The 20,132-nt window shown below is 36.6% G+C and overlaps 1 protein-coding gene across 1 annotated transcript; it reads right to left on the bottom strand.

Moving 5' to 3' along the window:
- Positions 1–10,974: 10,974 nt before the first annotated feature.
- Positions 10,975–13,877, bottom strand: LOC107769663 (uncharacterized). The gene is made up of 4 exons (XM_075232072.1): positions 13,827–13,877; positions 12,834–13,307; positions 12,233–12,725; positions 10,975–12,167 (listed from the first exon to the last, which is right to left on the bottom strand). The coding sequence occupies exons 1-4, from the start codon at positions 13,875–13,877 to the stop codon at positions 10,975–10,977; spliced, it is 2,211 nt and encodes a 736-aa protein (XP_075088173.1).
- Positions 13,878–20,132: the final 6,255 nt, after the last annotated feature.

The following is a 20,132-nucleotide window of genomic DNA, read 5'->3' as shown; positions in this document are numbered from 1 at the left end:
AACGTATAGAGTGTGGTATCCATTTTTTTTTTTAATTAGCTCCTTTCACGAATCTGAAAGTACTTAGGTCAGCTATCACAAAAGGCATGTCAACTAGGATTTCCGTGAGTTTTGCCAAAAGTTTGAACACTTGAAAAGTTGGTTTATCGTTTAAGGCTTTAAGCTGTCACGATTATTATCCATTTGGATTGTTTGCAATGACTGCCAATTTCACCAAGGGTACCAATTCCAAAATTAACTAAAAAGGTACCTGCGAAAAAGGAATACGTTTTTACTGTTAAAAAAAAAGTTACATAAATACATAAAACGCAGTATTGAACCCGAAACTTAAATAGTGCAAAAATTGGCACAAAATACGTTTTTACTGTTAAAAAAAGTTACATAAATACATAAAACGCAGTATAATACTGCGTTTACTTTAACGAAAAGTTAGCCATTAAAGTTAAACGCAGTACTATACTGCGTTTTATTAAAAAATTATTTTTTTTAGAAAAACGCAGTACAATACTGCATTTAACTTAAACGCAGTATTGTACTGCGTTTCCCTATAATATTTGGGCCCACTTCTGCAGGACTGCAGAGAATTAATTTTTAGTGTAAAACGCAGTATTATACTGCATTGCAGTATTGTACTGCGTTTCCCTATAATATTTGGGCCCACTTCTGCAGGACTGCAGAGAATTAATTTTTAGTGTAAAACGCAGTATTATACTGCATTTTACACTGAAACGTATTATTATACTGTGTTTTACTCTGATTTTTGGGCCCACCAATAAGTGTTCTGCGGATAACTGACATAACAATAATTCAAATACATAAAACGTGGTATTGTACTGCATTTTACATAAAAAAATTTTGTACCCCAGGCTCGGACTTGCCTTATTTAAAGGCGTTTCAATTTTATGAAAATTCATTCAATACTTTCTTCAAACTTCCGTTCATACTTCTCTCTTCTTCTTATCATTCATTTTTTTATAATGTCTGAAGAGCCAAAAATAAGAGTTTTATTATATTGGGGGAGAGGGGGGGTGAGGTTGTGCTGGAGAATAACTCTGTGAGGTATAACTCACCTCCACAGTGTCATGTTAAATTGCCGCTTACAATGGAGTACGATAAATTGGTATCGTTGTTACGTAAAAAGATGAGTGTGAGGAAGCGTTCGGTTAACCTTAAAGTAACCGGTAGATTTCCGTATTCAGTGACTCCGTAGGGGTTTGCTTATTATTCTGAGTTTAACATCGAAGATGATGAAACTCTTAGAGATTTTTTGGGGATTCCGGATGAATACAGGGAATTTATTGTAATAAAATTGTTGGAAATATACGTCAAGATTGAAGACGTTCCCAATAATGAGGGCGTGCATAGTAGGGATAACTCCCAGTCATCGGGTGGTTATTCTGGAGCAGTTTTTGCCGGACAGATTGCTGGTGAAAGAGCTTGCCTTGATTTAAACTTGTCACCACCGGCGAATGAGCAGCCACAAAATAATTTTTTGACTTTATATAATCCACAAGACGACTGGTAAACTTCAATTTTTTTACGCTTTAGCATTGTTTATTTTATGTTTTAATTGGATTTGTATTAACACTCATATTTTTCATAGGGGGTACCGTCTGGATATGAATTTTACAAGTTATGACCCTGCCCCTAGTTAGAATATGCGTAGTTCTGGCGTATTGGACCACGGTGGTCCATCCGGGAGTCGTCACCAACAAGAAAATATCCATTATGAAACGTCAAGACAGTACGACTTGTAAGTAAAATGATATAGCTATATGTAAAGTATTTATCTAGTTGGGTAACTTATCATTTTGTTCTTTTTGTGCAGTGAAAACGTGCTTCTTGATGTTCCTGACCTCACACAGTTGCTCATATACGACGTATTAACTCGTGATTTAGCAGATGCGCAGAGTCAGGAAGATAATAGTGATTATGACAACAATGCGGATGAGTCTGGAGATGACACACCCTTCCCTGATGAGGGTGATGATGAGGAGGAAGTGAATGTTGAACCTGAGCTGACGAAGGAACATGTTCATCCACCTTCCGCTAGACAAAGATTGTACGAGTCCCATGTGCCATTTCATGAGCGGAATATTCCCTCCCTTGATAATTTGCCAAGTATGCCAAACGTGGATGCCCTCACAAGGGATGATGATGAAATTCGGTCAGCGATGTGGGATGAGTCTAGACCAGCGGTTCTGACAAAGGGCATGTATTTCCCCGATAAAGCTCGCCTAATTAGGGCTGTAAAAATCTACAATGTAAGAGAATGCCGTGAGATGATGGTAAGTGAGTCAACTACGGAGGTATACAAGGCTGTATGCCGTAGAGACTTTATGGGTTGTCACTGGATGTTGCGTGCCAGCAAGAAGAAATCAGGTTTGTGGAAAGTGGGTAAATTTATTAGCACCCACAGATGTGAAATGGACACATTCAAAGAGAATCATTTCCACCTGGATGTAGACTTGATTTCTCTTGTCTTGATTCCATATTTGGAAGTGTCCATTAGGTTCAAGATTAAAGAGTATATTACAGCCGTCCACCAGGAGTATGGTTGTACTATAACCAAAAGAAAGGCATATCTCGGTCGCAAACGTGCCTTTGAACTTATTTATGGCGACTGGGATAAGTCTTTTTCATCTCTGCCCAGGTACATGGCCGCACTGCAACACTTTAACCCCGGGACTGTTGTTGAATAAAGGCTTGAGCGGAGTCCGGATAGACCGGAATATATTTTCAACTAGTCATTTAAACCAGCAATTGATGGTTTTGTGCATTGTCGTCCTGTAATTTCCATAGACGGTACTCATGTCTATGGAAAGTATGATATTAAGCTTTGTTGCAGTAGATGCCAACAAACAAATATTTCCACTAGCTTTTGCCATTTGTGCCAACGAAAGCGAAGAGACGTGGATGCTTTTCTTGAACCACTTGAAGCAACACGTTGTCAAATAACGTTCAGGTATTTGTCTAATATCTGATCGACATGGTGGTATTTTAAGTTATGTACGGCACTTGCCTGAATGGCAGGAACCCTATGCGTACCACCGTTACTGTGTGAGGCACCTGAAGGCCAATTTCCAGAAGAAATATCCTGATAAGGCCTTGCATGACTTAATGTGGATGGCTGCAACTGAGCACCAGCAGTGCAAATTCATGAGGCGCATGGAAGCGATCTGACAGCTAGATCCATGAGCCTATACTTGGCTGATGGGACATGAGCTTCATATGTGGACATTGCATGCTGATGGCGGCAGAAGATGGGGAGCCCTAACTATAAATATGTCGGAGTCATTCAACGGCTTGTTGAAGTCTGTCAGTGGATTGCCTGTCACTGCCATGGTCCGCATGACATTCAAATATAGTGCGGAGAGGTTAGTTGAAAGGCATGAAGCTGCATCGGCATTGATGTACAGGGGTGTTCAATTTATGTCAATACCCATGAGAAGATTTGAAAGGTATATGAGGCGAGCACATTGGCATTCATTTCTACAGTACGATCATGACCGGGGTGTTTTTGAAGTTAAGACCTCTATCCGCGGACACCGTGGGAATAATCTACAGACGGTGAACCAGAAGGTTGTGTTCATGTGGGAAATGAACCATCTACCACATGCCGTGCACACATGCATTGAAGTGCTTTCAACAAGTTGGTTTTGGGGCAACCAACTATATTGATAGGCAATACAGTGTTGCTGCATATGTAGACACGTATAGTGGGTAGTTGCAGCAATTAGGTGCTGAGCATTATTGGCCGCCGGGACCTTTTAAGATGGTATGTAACAAGGACTATTTGTGCAAGCTACAAGTGCAAAAGAGAACGCGTATACAGAACCAAATGGATGTTGGTGACACCGTTTATGCACGTAAATGTGGCATACGCTCGCAAACTGGACACGACCGTCATAAATGTCCTTCAGGTGGTATGCGTGGCGGTGGTAATCTAACTCCTGGTGCAAGTTCGTCGAATGTACCCAACTATCAAGGATACCCCTAGTCTTTTGTTTTTGTATTATTTTTTTTAATACGTGTCTGTACTTGTGTATGTTGCAATATCTATCAAATAAAATTATTTTCCATAATCTTGGTACATCTTATTTTTTAACATGACCTTTTGATATAGTTGTTCAAATATTAAACTTATTGGTGTTTGTAAAAAATACAAAAAATTTAATATTAAAAAATAAATTTAATATGTAAAGCGCGATATAATACTACGTTTTTTTTTGAACTGTCTTGTCATTCTGAAAAAGCTGAAAATCATGTGAAAAGCAGTTTTCTTGCAGAAAATTTAATATGTAAAGCGCGGTATAATACTACGTTTTATTGAGTTGCTTGTCGTTATGAAAAAGCTGAAAACCATGTGAAAAAGCAGTTTCGTTTAAGAGAAATTTAATATGTAAAACGTGGTATAATACTACGTTTTATGTGAAATCTTGCCTATAAATAACGGGCGCATTCTAGTTATTTTATGTGCTTAACAATAACCAATAGCAAATATTTCCATAAAACCAAAGTTTCTCTTTAAGAAATATCTCAACAGCCCCTTTATGTCCCAAGGTGCTATTGCGGAGAAAATTGCAGTTTGTACAATTGGTGGGAAGAAGGTGGACGCCGCTACTGGGCGTGTATGAAAAAGTTTGATAGGCAACCCGACGAGCCTATATGTGATTTTGAGGTATGGATGGATGAACCATGTGAGCAGAAATACTACAAAGAGAGAATTTATGATTTTCATAATTTGTGTATGAGGCAATGGGAAAGAGAGTGCCGAACCAACCAAGAAATTGAGGAGTTGAAGGCGAAACTCAAGGAGGTGGAAGAAGAAAAAAAAAAGCTGGAAGACCAACTCAAGTGGTTAGAGCAGAGAGTAGTAGCCGGTCGTGACTAAATAGTGGCTTGTACGTATTGAGCGTAGTAGTGTATCTTTATGTTTCCCTTGTCAAGTGTTTTCATTAGTTGTACTGTTTGTTTTTTGTTATGTGTATCTTTAGGTTTGCTATGTTTGTGTTTGTGTTGTCATGTTAAAATAAAATTGTTGTTCAAATTCTGTTACAATAAAAATATTGTTAAAATAGAATTTTGCCATTATTTACATAATGTAGTATTTTCTTCATAGAATTGTTTAAATATTCAACTTATTGGTGTTACTAAGGAAGACCAATCTAAAAATTAAAAAAAAAATTATGTAAAACGCAGTATAATACTACGTTTTTTTGAGTTGTCTTGTCGTTCTGAAAAAGCTGAAAATCATGTAAAAAAAGCTGTTTTCTTGCAGAAAAATTGAATATATAAAGTGTAGTATAATACTTCGTTTATGTGTATGTAAAGCATGGTATAATACTACATTTTATGTGAAATCTTGCCTATAAATAACGAGCGCGTTCTAGTTATTTTCTGCGCTTAACAACAACCTATAGCAAATATTTCCATAAAACCAAAGTTTCTCTTTAAGAAATGTATCAACAACCCTTTTATTGCCCAAGGTGCGACTGTGGAACCAAAAACATGATGTACGATTGTTGGGAAGAAGCTGGACGCCGCTACTAGGCGTGTATGAACAAGTTTTATAGGCAACCCGACGTACCTACATGCAATTTTAAGGTGTGGATTGATGAACCATGTGAGCAGGAATACTACAAAGACAAGTTGTATCATCTTAATAATGTGTGTATGGGGCAGTGGGACAGAGAGCGCCAATCCAAGCAAGAAATTGCGGAGTTGAAGGCGAAACTCAAGGAGGTGGAAGAAGAGAAAAAAAACTGGAAGACCAGCTCAAATGGTTGGAGCAGAGAATACTAGGCAGTAGTGACTAAACAATGGCATGTACGTGTTGAGCGGTGTAGTGTATCTTTATGTTTCCTTTGTCAAGTGTTTTCATTAGTTCTACTGTTTGTTTTTGTGTTAGGTTTGCAAGGTTTGTGTTTGTGTTGTACTGTTAAAGTAAAATTATTGTTCAAACGCAGTTAAAATAAAATTGTTTCTAAAACATAATTGTTACCATTATTTACATAATGTACTATTTACACAAAGTAAAAACATAAGTAAATCAATGTGTCTCGCAGCCTGTGTGCTTCAGTGCTGCTGCTGCCCTGAGTCGCATCCCCTGTCGCCCGGGTACACTATCTAGATCATCATCATCAAGCTACCTCTTTATGTGAGGATGTGCAGCAGCATCGACACTACAACTGGCAGGATCGGTAGAAGAGGCCGTCGGGCCGTCAACAACCTACAAAACAAGTACTAAGCTTAGCATGTGAAAATGTATATTAGTATTGTACGTGTTAAGTCAAAAAATATTTTCTTACCGTGTTCTCGTCGGCCTCCTGAGTATATGCATCCGTGGTGTCCTCATCAAAGCATGTAGTGGCCTCAAAGATGGGCTGGGACAAAGCCTTCATAAGAAAGTTAAAAATTAATTAATGGCAGCTCATTAAGGAAAAGAAAACAAATTGAAATTTTACAGTAATAAAAACATACCTGCGCCTGTGGTAGATCCGCATCAACCGCCGAGGATGAGGCATAACTCAACCTGCGCCTGCCATCCACGTCCCGCGTTGGCCGATCCTCAGCTGCGGTAGATGGGACTGCAAAGTACTGGTCTACATCCCCGTCGAATGTACCCGTGAGCAACAATGCTCCTGACGGGGTGACCTGCGATGCTGGCAGAGATAGCTGAAGGCTGTACGACGGCATGCTGCTGGAAGGCTCATTTACCTGAGGTATATAACCTGGATGATCATCTCCAAGATCCTCATCTCCAAAATCCTCATCATGTCCCTCAATAGGTAGGTCGACAGGTGCCTCAACGCCCCCTTGCTAGGGACCACCTCCTCGCCGTCCCCCGCGACCCCGTGGGGCACCCCTCCCTCGTGCCCTACCCCTGCCTCGTGGGACAGCCCTACCCCGATGATAGTCCTCTGGCGCCGCATAATGAGCCTCGTGATCCAACCTCGTGCCATCTCTCGCTTGAAACAGGGTCCAACGAGCCAGATCTGCCACCCGCCGGCCATACTCAACGAGTGCAGCATTGTCGGCATGCTGCTGCATCTCCCATCCCAACTGGTAGACCAGGTGATGCCCAATAGCCTGTGAAACACTTAAGATATTAATTAAATAACGCTATATCACAAAGATATTAATAAGCCACAAAAACATACCAGTTCCTCGTGCCTCCCGACGTATGGTTTGTAGCGCTCGCCAAGTACATGAATGGGGTTCCGATCATTAGTCGGGTGTGACGGCGGTACCATGACGTATACAGCTGAATAGTGGACTCCTGGGTAAATGAAGGTGGTGGTGGAATACAGTCACCTCGCTGCTCCCAAATATGGACCTGCTGCTCTAGCCATCCCATAAATCTATCGTCCACCCTGGTACAGTCATCCCGCTGATAGTGTGTAGGCACCCATGCAGGCTCCTCCGGTATAGGCTGGGGACGGTGAAACTGGCGAAGCACACACTCTGTGGCATGATACTCAACCATATCGAAGAAGATCATCGGGACGGAGGAGCTCCAAAGCAGTCGGTCGACTGAGCAATAATCGGGCAGCTGAGCTAGCAACTCGTCGCTGTATGTCGTCCAGATGAACTACCAAATAATAACATAAAAGTGAGTATGCACAACACAACTCAATTTATAACAAGTAAGTGTAGGTACATATTTACCTGTCCGGCCACCAGCATATCTAACACATCCCTGACAAGGGGGAGATTATGATGAGCATCGGTCCCTCGGTAGTTCCCACGCCGGAGAACCCACCTAGAAGCTAGAGGGAGAAACGGATGAGTCTCACTGGGCTCTAGTGGTGGTAGAGGTGGCTGCAACGACATGATCCGCTGCCAGGTCCAAACCTACGATAAAAGGTTGACGTAAAATTTAAGAGTTATTTCGACCATATAGAATTCAGAGTAATGAATAGAGTATTCGAAAATATTGTCACCTGTAGAAGGGGTAGAAAACCACATATGTCCACCTGCCAAAGCATGCTCGCCCGACACATGCTCCTATACAGTTATGCGAGAACAGCAGCACCCTAACTGTACAGGAGTAAATCATCTAGCTGCTGCAGATGATGGAGAAAGCGCATACTCACTAGACTTCCCGAAGTGTTCGGGAACAAGACACCCCCAAAAAGCAGGAGCAATGACAACCTCGTGTACCGCTCAATATGGAGATTCTTCGTCTCGCCGGTAATGTGTGGGTGCAAAAACGCCATATGATCTCTGATGGCTGACAAAGCAACGCGACTGCCCCCTCTCTGTACAGCGTCACCCTGAGGTCTGTAACCAGTATACTGCCCCATCATATCCAAATACTGTCCACGCGTCATGGATCTAATGTACTGGGGCAGCGCAACGGCCCGTCCATCTACGCGCAGCCCGTACAAAACCTGAACATCCTCCAGCGTGATGGTGGCCTCTCCAGTGGGCAATTGAAAAGTGTGCGTCTTCGGTCGCCACCGCTCTACCAAGGCCGTGATGAGAGACCAATCAAGCTGCATCCGCCCAATCCAAAAAATTGTATAGAAGCCTGTAGCCTGTAGGCGCGTGACTACGCGGACATGGAAATGATGCTGCGCCATGAAGTCCCACAAATTGTCAGGTCTCCGGGCGCGGAGAGGCTAATCCGATATATGTCCCTCCCATACAAAGGAGGACCTATGGTCGCCCTGCAACACTAATAGCTGATCCTCGGCTGGTCCAGGATGCGCAGGCGGAAAGTCCATGTCATCTACTATAATTTAAAGAAAATTAATTGTGTGTGTTAGTTTATTAAATTAAATAATTATTTTTAAAATTGGACTGAGTAATTATCTATGGGTTCCAGGCTCGATATTTGAGGCCCGGTAGCACCAAGTTATCCTTAATTATTATGTGTGTCAATTTCAACATTTTTAGAATTTTGTTAGTTTAATAAATTAAATAATTATTTTTAAAATTGGACTGAGTGATTATGTATGGGTTCCAGGCTCGATATTTGAGGCCCGATAGCTCCATGTTATCCTTAATTATTATGTGTGCCAATATCAACATTTTTAGAATTTTGTTAGTTTGATAAATTAAATAGTTATTTTTAAAATTGGATTGAGTAATTATCTATGGTTTTCAGGCTCGATATTTGAGGCCCGGTAGCACCAAGTTATCCTTAATTATTATATGTGTCAATTTCAACATTTTTAGAATTTTGTTAGTTTAATAAATTAAATAATTATTTTTAAAATTGGACTGAGTAATTATGTATGGGTTCGAGGCTCGATATTTGAGGCCCGGTAGTACCAAGTTATCCTTAATTATTATGCATATCAATTTCAGCATTTTTACAATTTTGTTAATTTAATAAATTAAATAATTAATTATTGAATTGAACTGAGTAATTATCTATGAGTTCCAGTTACTACATACTTAAACTACAGAGATTCTACGCTTAAAGGCTCTACATTTTACTACGCTAAAAGTCTATATATTTTACTACGCTAAAAGGCTCTATATTTTACTACGCTAAAAGACTCTATATTTTACTACGCTAAAAGGCCACTATTACATATAAAAACAACAAACATAACATACATATGAACAACAAACTAAATAAATAATATTTATTTATTATTTAAGCAAATAAAAACATAACATTAACAATAAAAATTATTTATCAAGTTTTAACTATTTTTTGTCCCAAAGCTAATAAATCAATCCGGGTATAAATAAGATACAAATTTAAATACAAACATAACACAAATTAACATGGAAACACATTCAACAATACAAATATGCATGTACTATACGAGTTTCAAGTTTTTTGAAATAGATTCAAATCGAATTTTTGAACCCGAAAGAAGGAATCCAAAGCTTGTGTTGTGTGGGGACCTACACTCTTTGACTTTTGGGTGACGGGTGGGGCCCAATTTTTTTTTAATTTGACCGGGGGGAGGGGGGGACCAGCAGTGAGGAGGGGGAGTTTTTTTAATGGAGTCGTTGTCTTGGAGAAGAAGAAGGGGCCCTATATTTTATTAAAGGAAAACACAGTACAATACTGCGTTTTCCTTCAATTAAATATAGGCATTTTGCTTTCCTTTAATTAAATATAGGCATTTATGGCAGAGTTATAAGGTGGGTCCAATTTTAATAGGAAAATGCAGTACAATACTGCGTTTAAGGGAAACACAGTATTATACTGCGTTTTCCTTAAAAAATTTATTTTTTTAATAAATTGCAGTATAGTGCTGCATTTAACTTTAACGGCTAACTTTCCGTTAAAGTAAAACGCAGTATTATATTGTGTTTTATGTACTTATGTAATTTTTTTAATAGCAGAAAGGTATTTTTTGGCCAAAAGGGCACTATTTAAGTTTCGGATTGCAACAACAATGACAAGACTTCGGATAATCTTTTCTAATTCCTATGAAGATTATGTATTGAAACTGACGTAGACTTCCTTGAAAACAACCTTCAAGTTCAGAGGCGGACCCAGGATTTGAGTATAACGGGAGCACCATTGTCATTAGAGTGAATTACCCAAAGCTAATAAAAAAATACATATAAACTCTATGATAGACCAATAAATAAGCAGCACAATCCACTATATAATATAAACTTGCTAAGCAAAAAACTAAAATAAAGTAAGAAGAGCTTACGCTTTGATTTCATCATACTCCCCAATTGACCCGCGAACACAAACTTCGATTTCATCAGATTCTCCAATTGATCTGCGAATTTTTAAAAAAAATAAGCATTCCAAGAAAATAAACAACTTTTTGCACATCCTTGCACACACATAGACTAAACTGGAATAAACTTTAAAATATAAAATAAGTGTAATGGCCTTAATCGCAATTCTTGACATACTAATAGTAATATCTACTGTTATCCAAAAATGAGAACTAAAGAAGACACAATTTACATCAAAAGAAAAACTTCAATGTTATAGAATATCTTTAATTGATATTAATACAACAAAAGTACATCATCCACTTATACTTGAACTCGACACGTTTTCATACTCTGAAAACGGTCAATAATAGCATCATTGCTTACATTTGTAAATACTTCTTTTTCAAAGTAACAAACTAAACAATCATTTAAAAATGCATCACCAATACTACTACGCAATTCATCTTTGATGTACTTCATGGATGAGAATGCTCTTTCTACCGTTGCAGTCGCGACAGGTAAAATTAGAGTCAATTTCACAAGTAAATAAACAAGTGAATATATCTCCACAAGATTTGCCTCAACCAACGCTTTTGCCAAATCACTAATTCCTTTCAAATTTGAGAATCTAGGGTCACCATGTTGCATGTGCAATATGAAAGTGTCAAGTTGGTGACTAAGATCTCGAAGCTTCAATTCGCCAAACTCATCTGGATAATACTTGGCCAAGGTCATTATTCTTTCTTTGTCAAAGTTAGCAAACGAGTTAGCCGGATTCAAGCTAGCCATACCAAGAAGCAAGTTACTACTAACAACATCAAAACGACGGTTAAGCTCCTGAAGTTGCAAATCAATCACTGTATAAAAAAGCTCAACACGTAGGTGATGTGAATAAGTAACACTTGAAGGCCTACACTTTGACTTTCCAGGAATATAGAATTCTTCCATATTAGGCACCAAAATGTCATGTTTAGTACAAAACAAATATAATTCATCCATTAATGATTTCCATCCTTCATCTCTCATTTCTTGCAACCTTTCCTTTGTAAGGTCAAGAAATATCATGGCATTAACAATATCTTGCTCTTTCTTCTGTAAAGCTTTACTCAGCTCGTTCGACATTAACAATACCTTCAACATCAAGTGAAGCAAGAACACAAATTCAAATGAATTGATTTTACTCAAAAAAGCTTCTGCTTGCAATCTATCATTAGCCTCTTGACCCTCATATTCAATCACCCCAAGCACATGAACAATAGATGCAAATAAAACAACAAAATTATCTAATGTTTTACAATGTGATCCCCAACGAGTGTCACCTGGCCTTTGAAGCCCTCGCTCTTGATTTAATCCTTTCCCACTTTGAACTTCACCACTCTCTAGCAATTGAACCAATAATTCGGCATGATGATCCCGAAGTTGATCTCTACATTTAAAGGGTGCTCCAATCACATTCAACACATTAGCAGCAATAGCAAAGAAAGTTTCCACCTCCTTATGTTTTTTAGCAACCACTACAAGCGTCAACTGTAATTGATGAGCGAAACAATGAATGCAATGTGCCGAAGGAGTTTCTTGCAAATTAAAGCTTTAAGACCATTCATTTTTCTTTGCATATTACTAGCTCCATCATAACCTTGTCCACGTATTTTGGATGGACTTAATGAGTGTTTCATAAGCAAAGAAAGTATTGCTTCCTTCAACGACTTTGCAGAGGTATCATGAACACGAACAAGACCAATAAATGGCTCGTTCACTTGGCCTTTTTTGTCAACATACCGCAAAACAAGGGCCATTTGTTCATGCTGTGAAATATCCTTGGATTCGTCAACTAATATCCCGAAATAATCTCCATCCAAATCATTGATTATAGCTTTCACGGTTTCTTGAGCACAAGCACTCACAATGTCCTTTTGAATTTTTGGCGAAGTCATCATATCATTTTTTGGTGCATGTTTCAATATGACTCTATCTACTTCAGGGAGCCTTTTTGCAAGCCATTCCAAAAGCCCTAGAAAAAGGCCTTTGTTTTTTGAAGAATCACTTTCATCATGACCTCGAAAAGACAATCCAAAATACAAGAGAAACCTTACAACATCGATTGATGCATTTAAACGAATTCGGTGTTCATTTCTTTGTTTCTCGGATTGCTTATCAAAAGCAACTTGAATTGATTGGGATTGATTTGATAAGTCTAGCATCTTGTTGAAACACTTGTGGTGGAGGCTATTTACTTTACCAACATGTAAATCAAGTCTTTCCGAAGCTTTATTCCAAGCCTTAAAGCCCGTTTTTGTGAAAGAGTCACCCGTGCTTCCATGAACATAATCATTTTTGAATAAATAACAACATAAACAAAATGCGGCATCTTTCTTCACACTATACTCCAACCATCTAGAATACGAACCTTTAAACCAACCCAAACTAAATTGACGCATTTTATTCCCGAATAAAGTTTTAGGAAATTTATGATCAACCGGTTGGCAAGGTCCATTTTGAATGTAGTGTCTTCTTACGTCATCCCGTATTCTAAGACTATATTTATTAATGGGTACTCTCTCACTAGGGTTGGGATTGAGTAATTTCTCATCAAACTCATCGATAAAATGAGAGGAATTGTTTCTAAGACTAAAACTTGGTTGAGAAGAATTAAACTTCGTCAAAATACATTCATCTCAATTCACAAGAACAAGAGCTTCCTACAAAAAATGAGTTCAATAAATTTAATAGTCTATCAAGAATAGAAATTCATGAAATGCAAAAAGGGTCAAAGCAGAAAACACAACAAGAGAAAATTTGATTTAATTACCAGTGGCAAACCTAAATTTTGGGGATTCTTGAACCAAAAATTTCAAACCTAAATAAAATCATAGGTAGATATACAGAAAGGGCTAAGCACTCTCAGTATTTTCAGCAAATAGTTACAGGTTTAGCAGAAAAACTGAATGAATAAATATATAAGTAATTCCATTTTCCCATTAATCCCTTTCTATAAGCTAAGTCCACAAGATATGAAAATGGGTTACCATCAAACAATGCCCAGAAGGACTAAGCTCAAAAATCAGATTGAAACACAAGTATTACTATTTATTAGCGCTAATCCTTTACTTTTTTTTTTTTTATGGAGAAAGTAAATAAGAAAACAAGAATATAAGAATCTGGGAGAAAGAAACTCCATCTAAAGCACGCATAGGATCTAGTAAAATCCATCCCAAATTCTCCATGCTCTTACAAGAAGCACTGACCAGAGATTCGATGCCCGCTACTTTTTCAAAGTAATGAGAGGAATTGAGATTGAGTTGGAGTGAGGAGTGATGGCTGAGGGGAGTTCTGCATTTGAGCGAGGAAGAACTAGGAAAGGTTTACTGGTTTAGGGATTTAATATTTTGGGGCTTTTGTAGAAGAACTAAATAATAAAATTGACTATTATCTATAACTATTAAAATACAATAAAATTGAGAAAAGGTTAAATAAAAAATTATAAATTAGTCAACTGTTGATTAGTGACTAATAAATAGTATTATTGTACTAATAAAATTGATTATTCCAGTTATAAAAAGTGAAAGAAACTAAAAAGAAATATTTGTGGAAAGGGGTTTCGAACCCCAGTCCTTTGTAGCAAAAGGAAGGTAAATATTGAAGACAGGCGGACCATTGCTCCAAGCAGCATTTCATTTTTAAAGGGGCCAAGAAAAATATTTAATGGGTCCCTAAAGTATATACTACATACAATATATATACAGAGTTTTTGCCGAGGTTAACGGGTTCACGTGACCCCTCAAAGCCTAGTGTAGGTCCGCCTCTGTTCAAGTTGTCTGTATTTTATAAAGCAAAGATGCCTCAAACAAATAGTGGGAGTAACACCTTTCGTAGTTACGAGAAACACACGAATAATCTAGCTTGAATTTGGGGTGCCCTTCGGTCGTTGAAATTTGTTGGTTTAAAGCAACTATCTTTGATCTCTCAAGGATAATGTTATCTTTTCTATGCTATGAAGCTGAAATTTGTTGAAAGTTATATTGATTTAAAGAGGATTCTGGGTATATTTAGACAGACATTTATAACTTGTTAGTATATGAATGGCCAACGTAGTAGCACGTGACACGTTTGATGCGACTGCCGACTAGGTAATGAGGTTTCTAATCAGTCAACAAAAGGATCCATAATTTGTAATATTCAACAAGGTTGTTGAAAAATGTAAAGAGAGCTCCGAGTGATGCTCGATCAGTTGAAAGTTGAAGTACTAAATATATTCAATGTTTAATTTTTTTAAAATACTATGATAGGTTATATGCATCATTGTTATATTTTGATGATCTAACAAATTTAATGATAAAAAATCAGATAAGGAACCTATCATATATCCTCAAGTACTCAAGAACAACAAGTTTCAAGCCAGGGACGTGGTTCAACTTTTCATAGTCAAAGAAACAACAGAGGGAACAGATGTAGGGCTATGCATAATTTGGTAAATACCGAATTACTATACTGAAATCGAAAATTTTGGTATTTGGTTTAAGTTTTAAAAAAAAATTGGTATTAGGTATGGTGTTTGATATTTTAAAATAAAATATCGAAATACCGATACCGTACCGAAATATATATTATCAATTATAACATAAATATAAAAAATCTGAAATTTCACTTTCCTTTATTCTCTAAGTTCATCAATTAACTCTAAACAAGTAACAAGACATTTCTAATGATCAAATATTCTTTTATGTACAATTTTCTCTATTTGGGTCGATATTTGCTAGTTTTGGACAAAAAATTTATCAACAAACATTTTTCAATTTTGTATTTTTGAGTACTTTAATTAAGAATATTAGAGTCTATGGCTCTATGCACTAGTTAGTATTCAAACCGAATAAACCGGAGTTACCGAACTGAATAAAGCGAAACCGAAAGGAGAAAAATTGAACCATACCGAATTTAATTAGGTACGGTATTGGTATAGGATTTTAAGAAACTGAAACTGAATATCGAACAGAAATGTCTAAATACCGTACCGTACCGACCGACGAACACCCCTAAACAGATGGACACCAGTTCCTTTACTGACTGTACTAGTCAACCCCCCACAGCTGTAAAGTTGCTGCCTGCACACACAAACTGTGCAGCAGTCAACTTTATGGGGAATGCCCTTGTACCAAACATGCTTGCATCATTCAAGTGATGTCACCTATGTAATATTAACATTGAAGCAAAGGCAAAACATTGCACTTGCACATTCTATAATTGATCAAACTTTCTCTCAAGTGTGTGAATCTTGCAAGTGACTGTTACACCCCGTAAGTTTAACAACCTTGATACCGTTATATATGGTAATTTGAGTGGAATATATTTGTAAAGTAGTTTGAAAAAAAATATATAATTTTAGATAGTTATAAATATTACTACTTTCAATTATACACATAATATAAGAAAGTTTATGAGATTTTCTTTATTGTAAAGATATAAATTAATTTTTTTTCGCAAGAAAAGAAGGTTATCTTTTTACCATTTTAAGAATTAAACGTATGAAAATTTTTGCTCTTTATATGAGATTAGGAAAATTATAAGTTGAGAAAATATATGTATTTTTACATGGATATTTTACTGAAATAATACTGTATATATTTATCAGTGTTTTTAAAGGCGAGGGCGTGAGGCGGGGTGTTTTACTTAATACGGGGCGAGGCAAAAGCCTCGAGACATAGGGCGTAAGCCTCACGGATCTTTAATTTTTTAAATTTATGAATAAATAATATAGCATTATAACACAATAAAATATAAAGAGATGCATTAAAAATTTAAGAAAACTAAAAAGAATTAAAGAAACTCATATAAAATAAAATATTTAGCATGTTTTATAAGTATAAATAATACAATACTGTTAAAGTTACTATGAAATATAAATTAACTCCAACCTCTTAACTTTCAAACAATTAAAAATTATAATTTCTTAAAAAATATTATCAAACTGCATATTTTACCTCTTTAAAAGTAAATACACAATAAGTTTTTTAACAACTATAATTTAAAATATTACTCATTCATGAGTCAATATAAAATTATTTTTAAATACTAAAATAAAAAAATTATGATAATTTTGAGAGACATACTAAGACATGAAGATCAATATAAATTTTGGTTATCTATTTTTAGAAGAAATATTCAAATGATATTCACCCTCACGATGTTCTCAATTAGTAATTATGCAATAATATATTTCGTTATTTGAATTATTCACAATTTTTATATTTGTATAGATAAAAAGAACTTTAGCCATTCATTTGTTAAAGAATTTTGATAGTTAACAGTGCAAATTAGTGAATTCAACACATAATTTGCATAAGAACTATTGGGCGAGTCCCGAGCGTTGGGCGCTAGGCGTGTTTAGGGCGCACCGTCGGACGCTTGGGGGTGTAAGCCTCAAAGAACTAAGCCCCACACATGACTCTCAAGGCGTGTTGATAGTGCCCCGCCCCGGGGCGTGCCCTGAGGCGAGTCCCAAAAAAGCCTTTTAAAACAATGATATTTATTTTATATGGTACCACCTGACCATGATAGTAAGTTATATAAAGTGTATTAAAAATAAGTAGAATTTTAAGTAATTTAAGATAATTTTTAATTACGTAATTAATTATCAGATAACGGGACATTACCTAATTAACTAATTAGTTGGACAAAGATTAAATTCTTCCCACCCCTACGTGTGGCATGAAGCCACTAACCAAACCAATGACTCTTAAGTGATTTTGATTAGGTGGCAACCATGTATTAAATAAATTCAAGACACTATTTTTTTCTTTGGTTTTTGTTTACTTCCAAAGACATCAGGACAGAGAGTATATGCTCTCTTTGACAATTCCAAGGTTAGATTTTTCCTATATTAAACATCCTAAGGATTTCGATGAAACATAAACGGGAATTTTTGCAACTCTTTCTCTTTGGGCCACTTTCGTAATCCTCCAGATCAGCGACTTCAGGTTGTTGGCCAAATTGCCATAAAAATAGTGAATTTTTTGTATTGAGCTGCCTTTAATACAACCAGTAGCAGAACGCTACATAAATATGGAAGATATTGAAGAAACATCTCCCTGGGTAGCCCAACTTGCTGTCACAAAAGGAAAGAGAGGTCTCAAGCTTCATTGGATGATTGAATAACAATGACTACCATGAATCATCAGTTCGCAGATGAAGATGTTACTTATAATCACTTGAGATAAGATTAAGCTACATTTTATTATGGTATTTTTCTTATAATCCCTGAATTTCTATTTACCTTAAGCTACTTGAGTTGTGTCTCTGTATTCTCACCGAGTAGTATTGGTGAACAGTGGTAAGCTGTAGTAGATAAGTAATATTCTGACTACCTTCTGGCACTCACTGAGAAGTTAATTAAACTTATGAATCTTATTTGTAAGCTTAATAAATTGTAGGTAGCATTTTTACGTCAATTCATTTATTTGTGAACGGTAACATCGAATATGTATTAACAATTTGGTAAATTCAAACTTGAAGTTAGTGTAACGTACTATTGCGTCTGGCCAATATGAACTAAAACAGTTGCACTTCTTCTTTATCTTGTGTTTGTCATTAATTAGTGTTCTTATTTTTATGCATATTAACTTTTCATATGACTTATTCTATTTCTCCCTCTGTTTCCTTCATTTACTTGTAGTATACATTGGTACTTTATGTTATATGGTTATTAACATTTGGGAATTTCTTCATATTCTACCACTGCCAATAGTTTTGTCAGGTACCAGAAAGGAGAAGACTAATCACAGGATGAAAAATGCACTAACTTTCATAAAATACTCTATTCGTAGGAATGCTAAAGATGTGTATATTTTTATTCTTCCATGTGTCATATTATTTTAGCATATGTTCATTGGCCTCAGAAATATGTACGTTGATAAAGTTTATTTCAGGATATTAATCAGAGACATAATGGCTTTATGATGTACCAAGAGATTTTATTAACATATTTCATATGCATTTCATGCATTTATACATGCACATAGACCCATGACCAGATGACGTTATATACACGTATATATGTATATATATGTATATGGGATATGAGAAAAGGTTACGGCGTTATATACGCACCATCACCTGATCAGCTGGTATACGATGATGATGTTGCCCACAGTGGCTGAAATATGACTCAAACGGCGTTATATACACGTATATATGTATATATATGTATATGGGATATGAGAAAAGGTTACGACGTTATATACGCACCACCACCTGATCAGCTGGTATACGATGATGATGTTGTCCACAGTGGCTGAAATATGACTCAGACGGCGTTATATACACGTATATATATGTATATGGGATATGAGAAAGGTTATGGGGTTATGTACGCACCACCACCTGATCAGCTGATATACATTGATGATTTGCCCACAATGACCGAGATGATATGATGAGATGCCCTCAGAGGCTTTATGATGTTATGTACGTACAAACCTATGCATTGCATGCCATTTATATGCCATTTATATGCATATGCATGATAATATAACTCTTTCACGATTTCCAGTTTGGGGAGTGTGTGCTACAGTGGCTTCCCTGTGAAGGTAAGGTCCGCAGGCCCATGTACAATATACATTTTTGGTACTTATTATTTGAGTAGGTTGTTTTAAATTGGCATCTGGGTGTTTATGATATTTTTGCGCTAAAATTGTCTAAATACCATCAGATTGTTAAGGTTTAGTTCAAAAGGAAAATAGGTATTCAACATAATTGATAGTCGAACTTAAAAATTTTGACTGCCAAAGTCAACTTAGAACAATTAGTTTAAAACATACTATATGAAGGATGACTAGCCTTAAGGTCATGTTGCAGTAGTAGACCCACATACAAGACATGAAGCCTATATATTAATTAACTAACTAATTAATTAATTATTTAATATTGACTATATGAGAATAATACGAGAACAGAAATGCATCAAACATGAGACCTATTTATACAATGGAATGCTTCTTGTTCGTGAGGACAATAAGAAGGGCAACAAAATTCAGTTCATATTTGATCGATTGCGAATGTAAGATTTCAGTCCTATGGGTGCAATATCCTCCTAGGTTCTTAGATCGGACTTATTATATTTTTAAATAGTGAGTTCATAATTACTATTGTTTAATTTTAATAAATTTTCAAAGAGAAAATGACTCTCTATAGCCTTTCAAAATTTTAATAGAGACTTGCATGATGAGTCATTTACTCCATGTTTCTTCTATGCTTTTTATATATTATTTTACATGCTTTACATATTCAGTACATTATTCGTACTGACGTCCGGGAATGCTGCATTCATGCCTGCAGGTATAGATAATTAGTTTGATGAGCCCTCATAGTAGACGATATTGGCATTCAGCAAAGGATCGGTAAGACTCTACCTCATTCGGAGCGCAGTCGAGTTTTATGAGTCATCGTGTCAAAATTTTGCCACATACTTATGGGTAGGTCAGTATCCT

The sequence above is a fragment of the Nicotiana tabacum genome, chromosome 16 (genome assembly GCF_000715075.1).
Source record: "Nicotiana tabacum cultivar K326 chromosome 16, ASM71507v2, whole genome shotgun sequence".
Taxonomy (NCBI): Eukaryota; Viridiplantae; Streptophyta; class Magnoliopsida; order Solanales; family Solanaceae; genus Nicotiana; species Nicotiana tabacum.
This window is presented reverse-complemented; position numbering and strand designations above follow the sequence as displayed.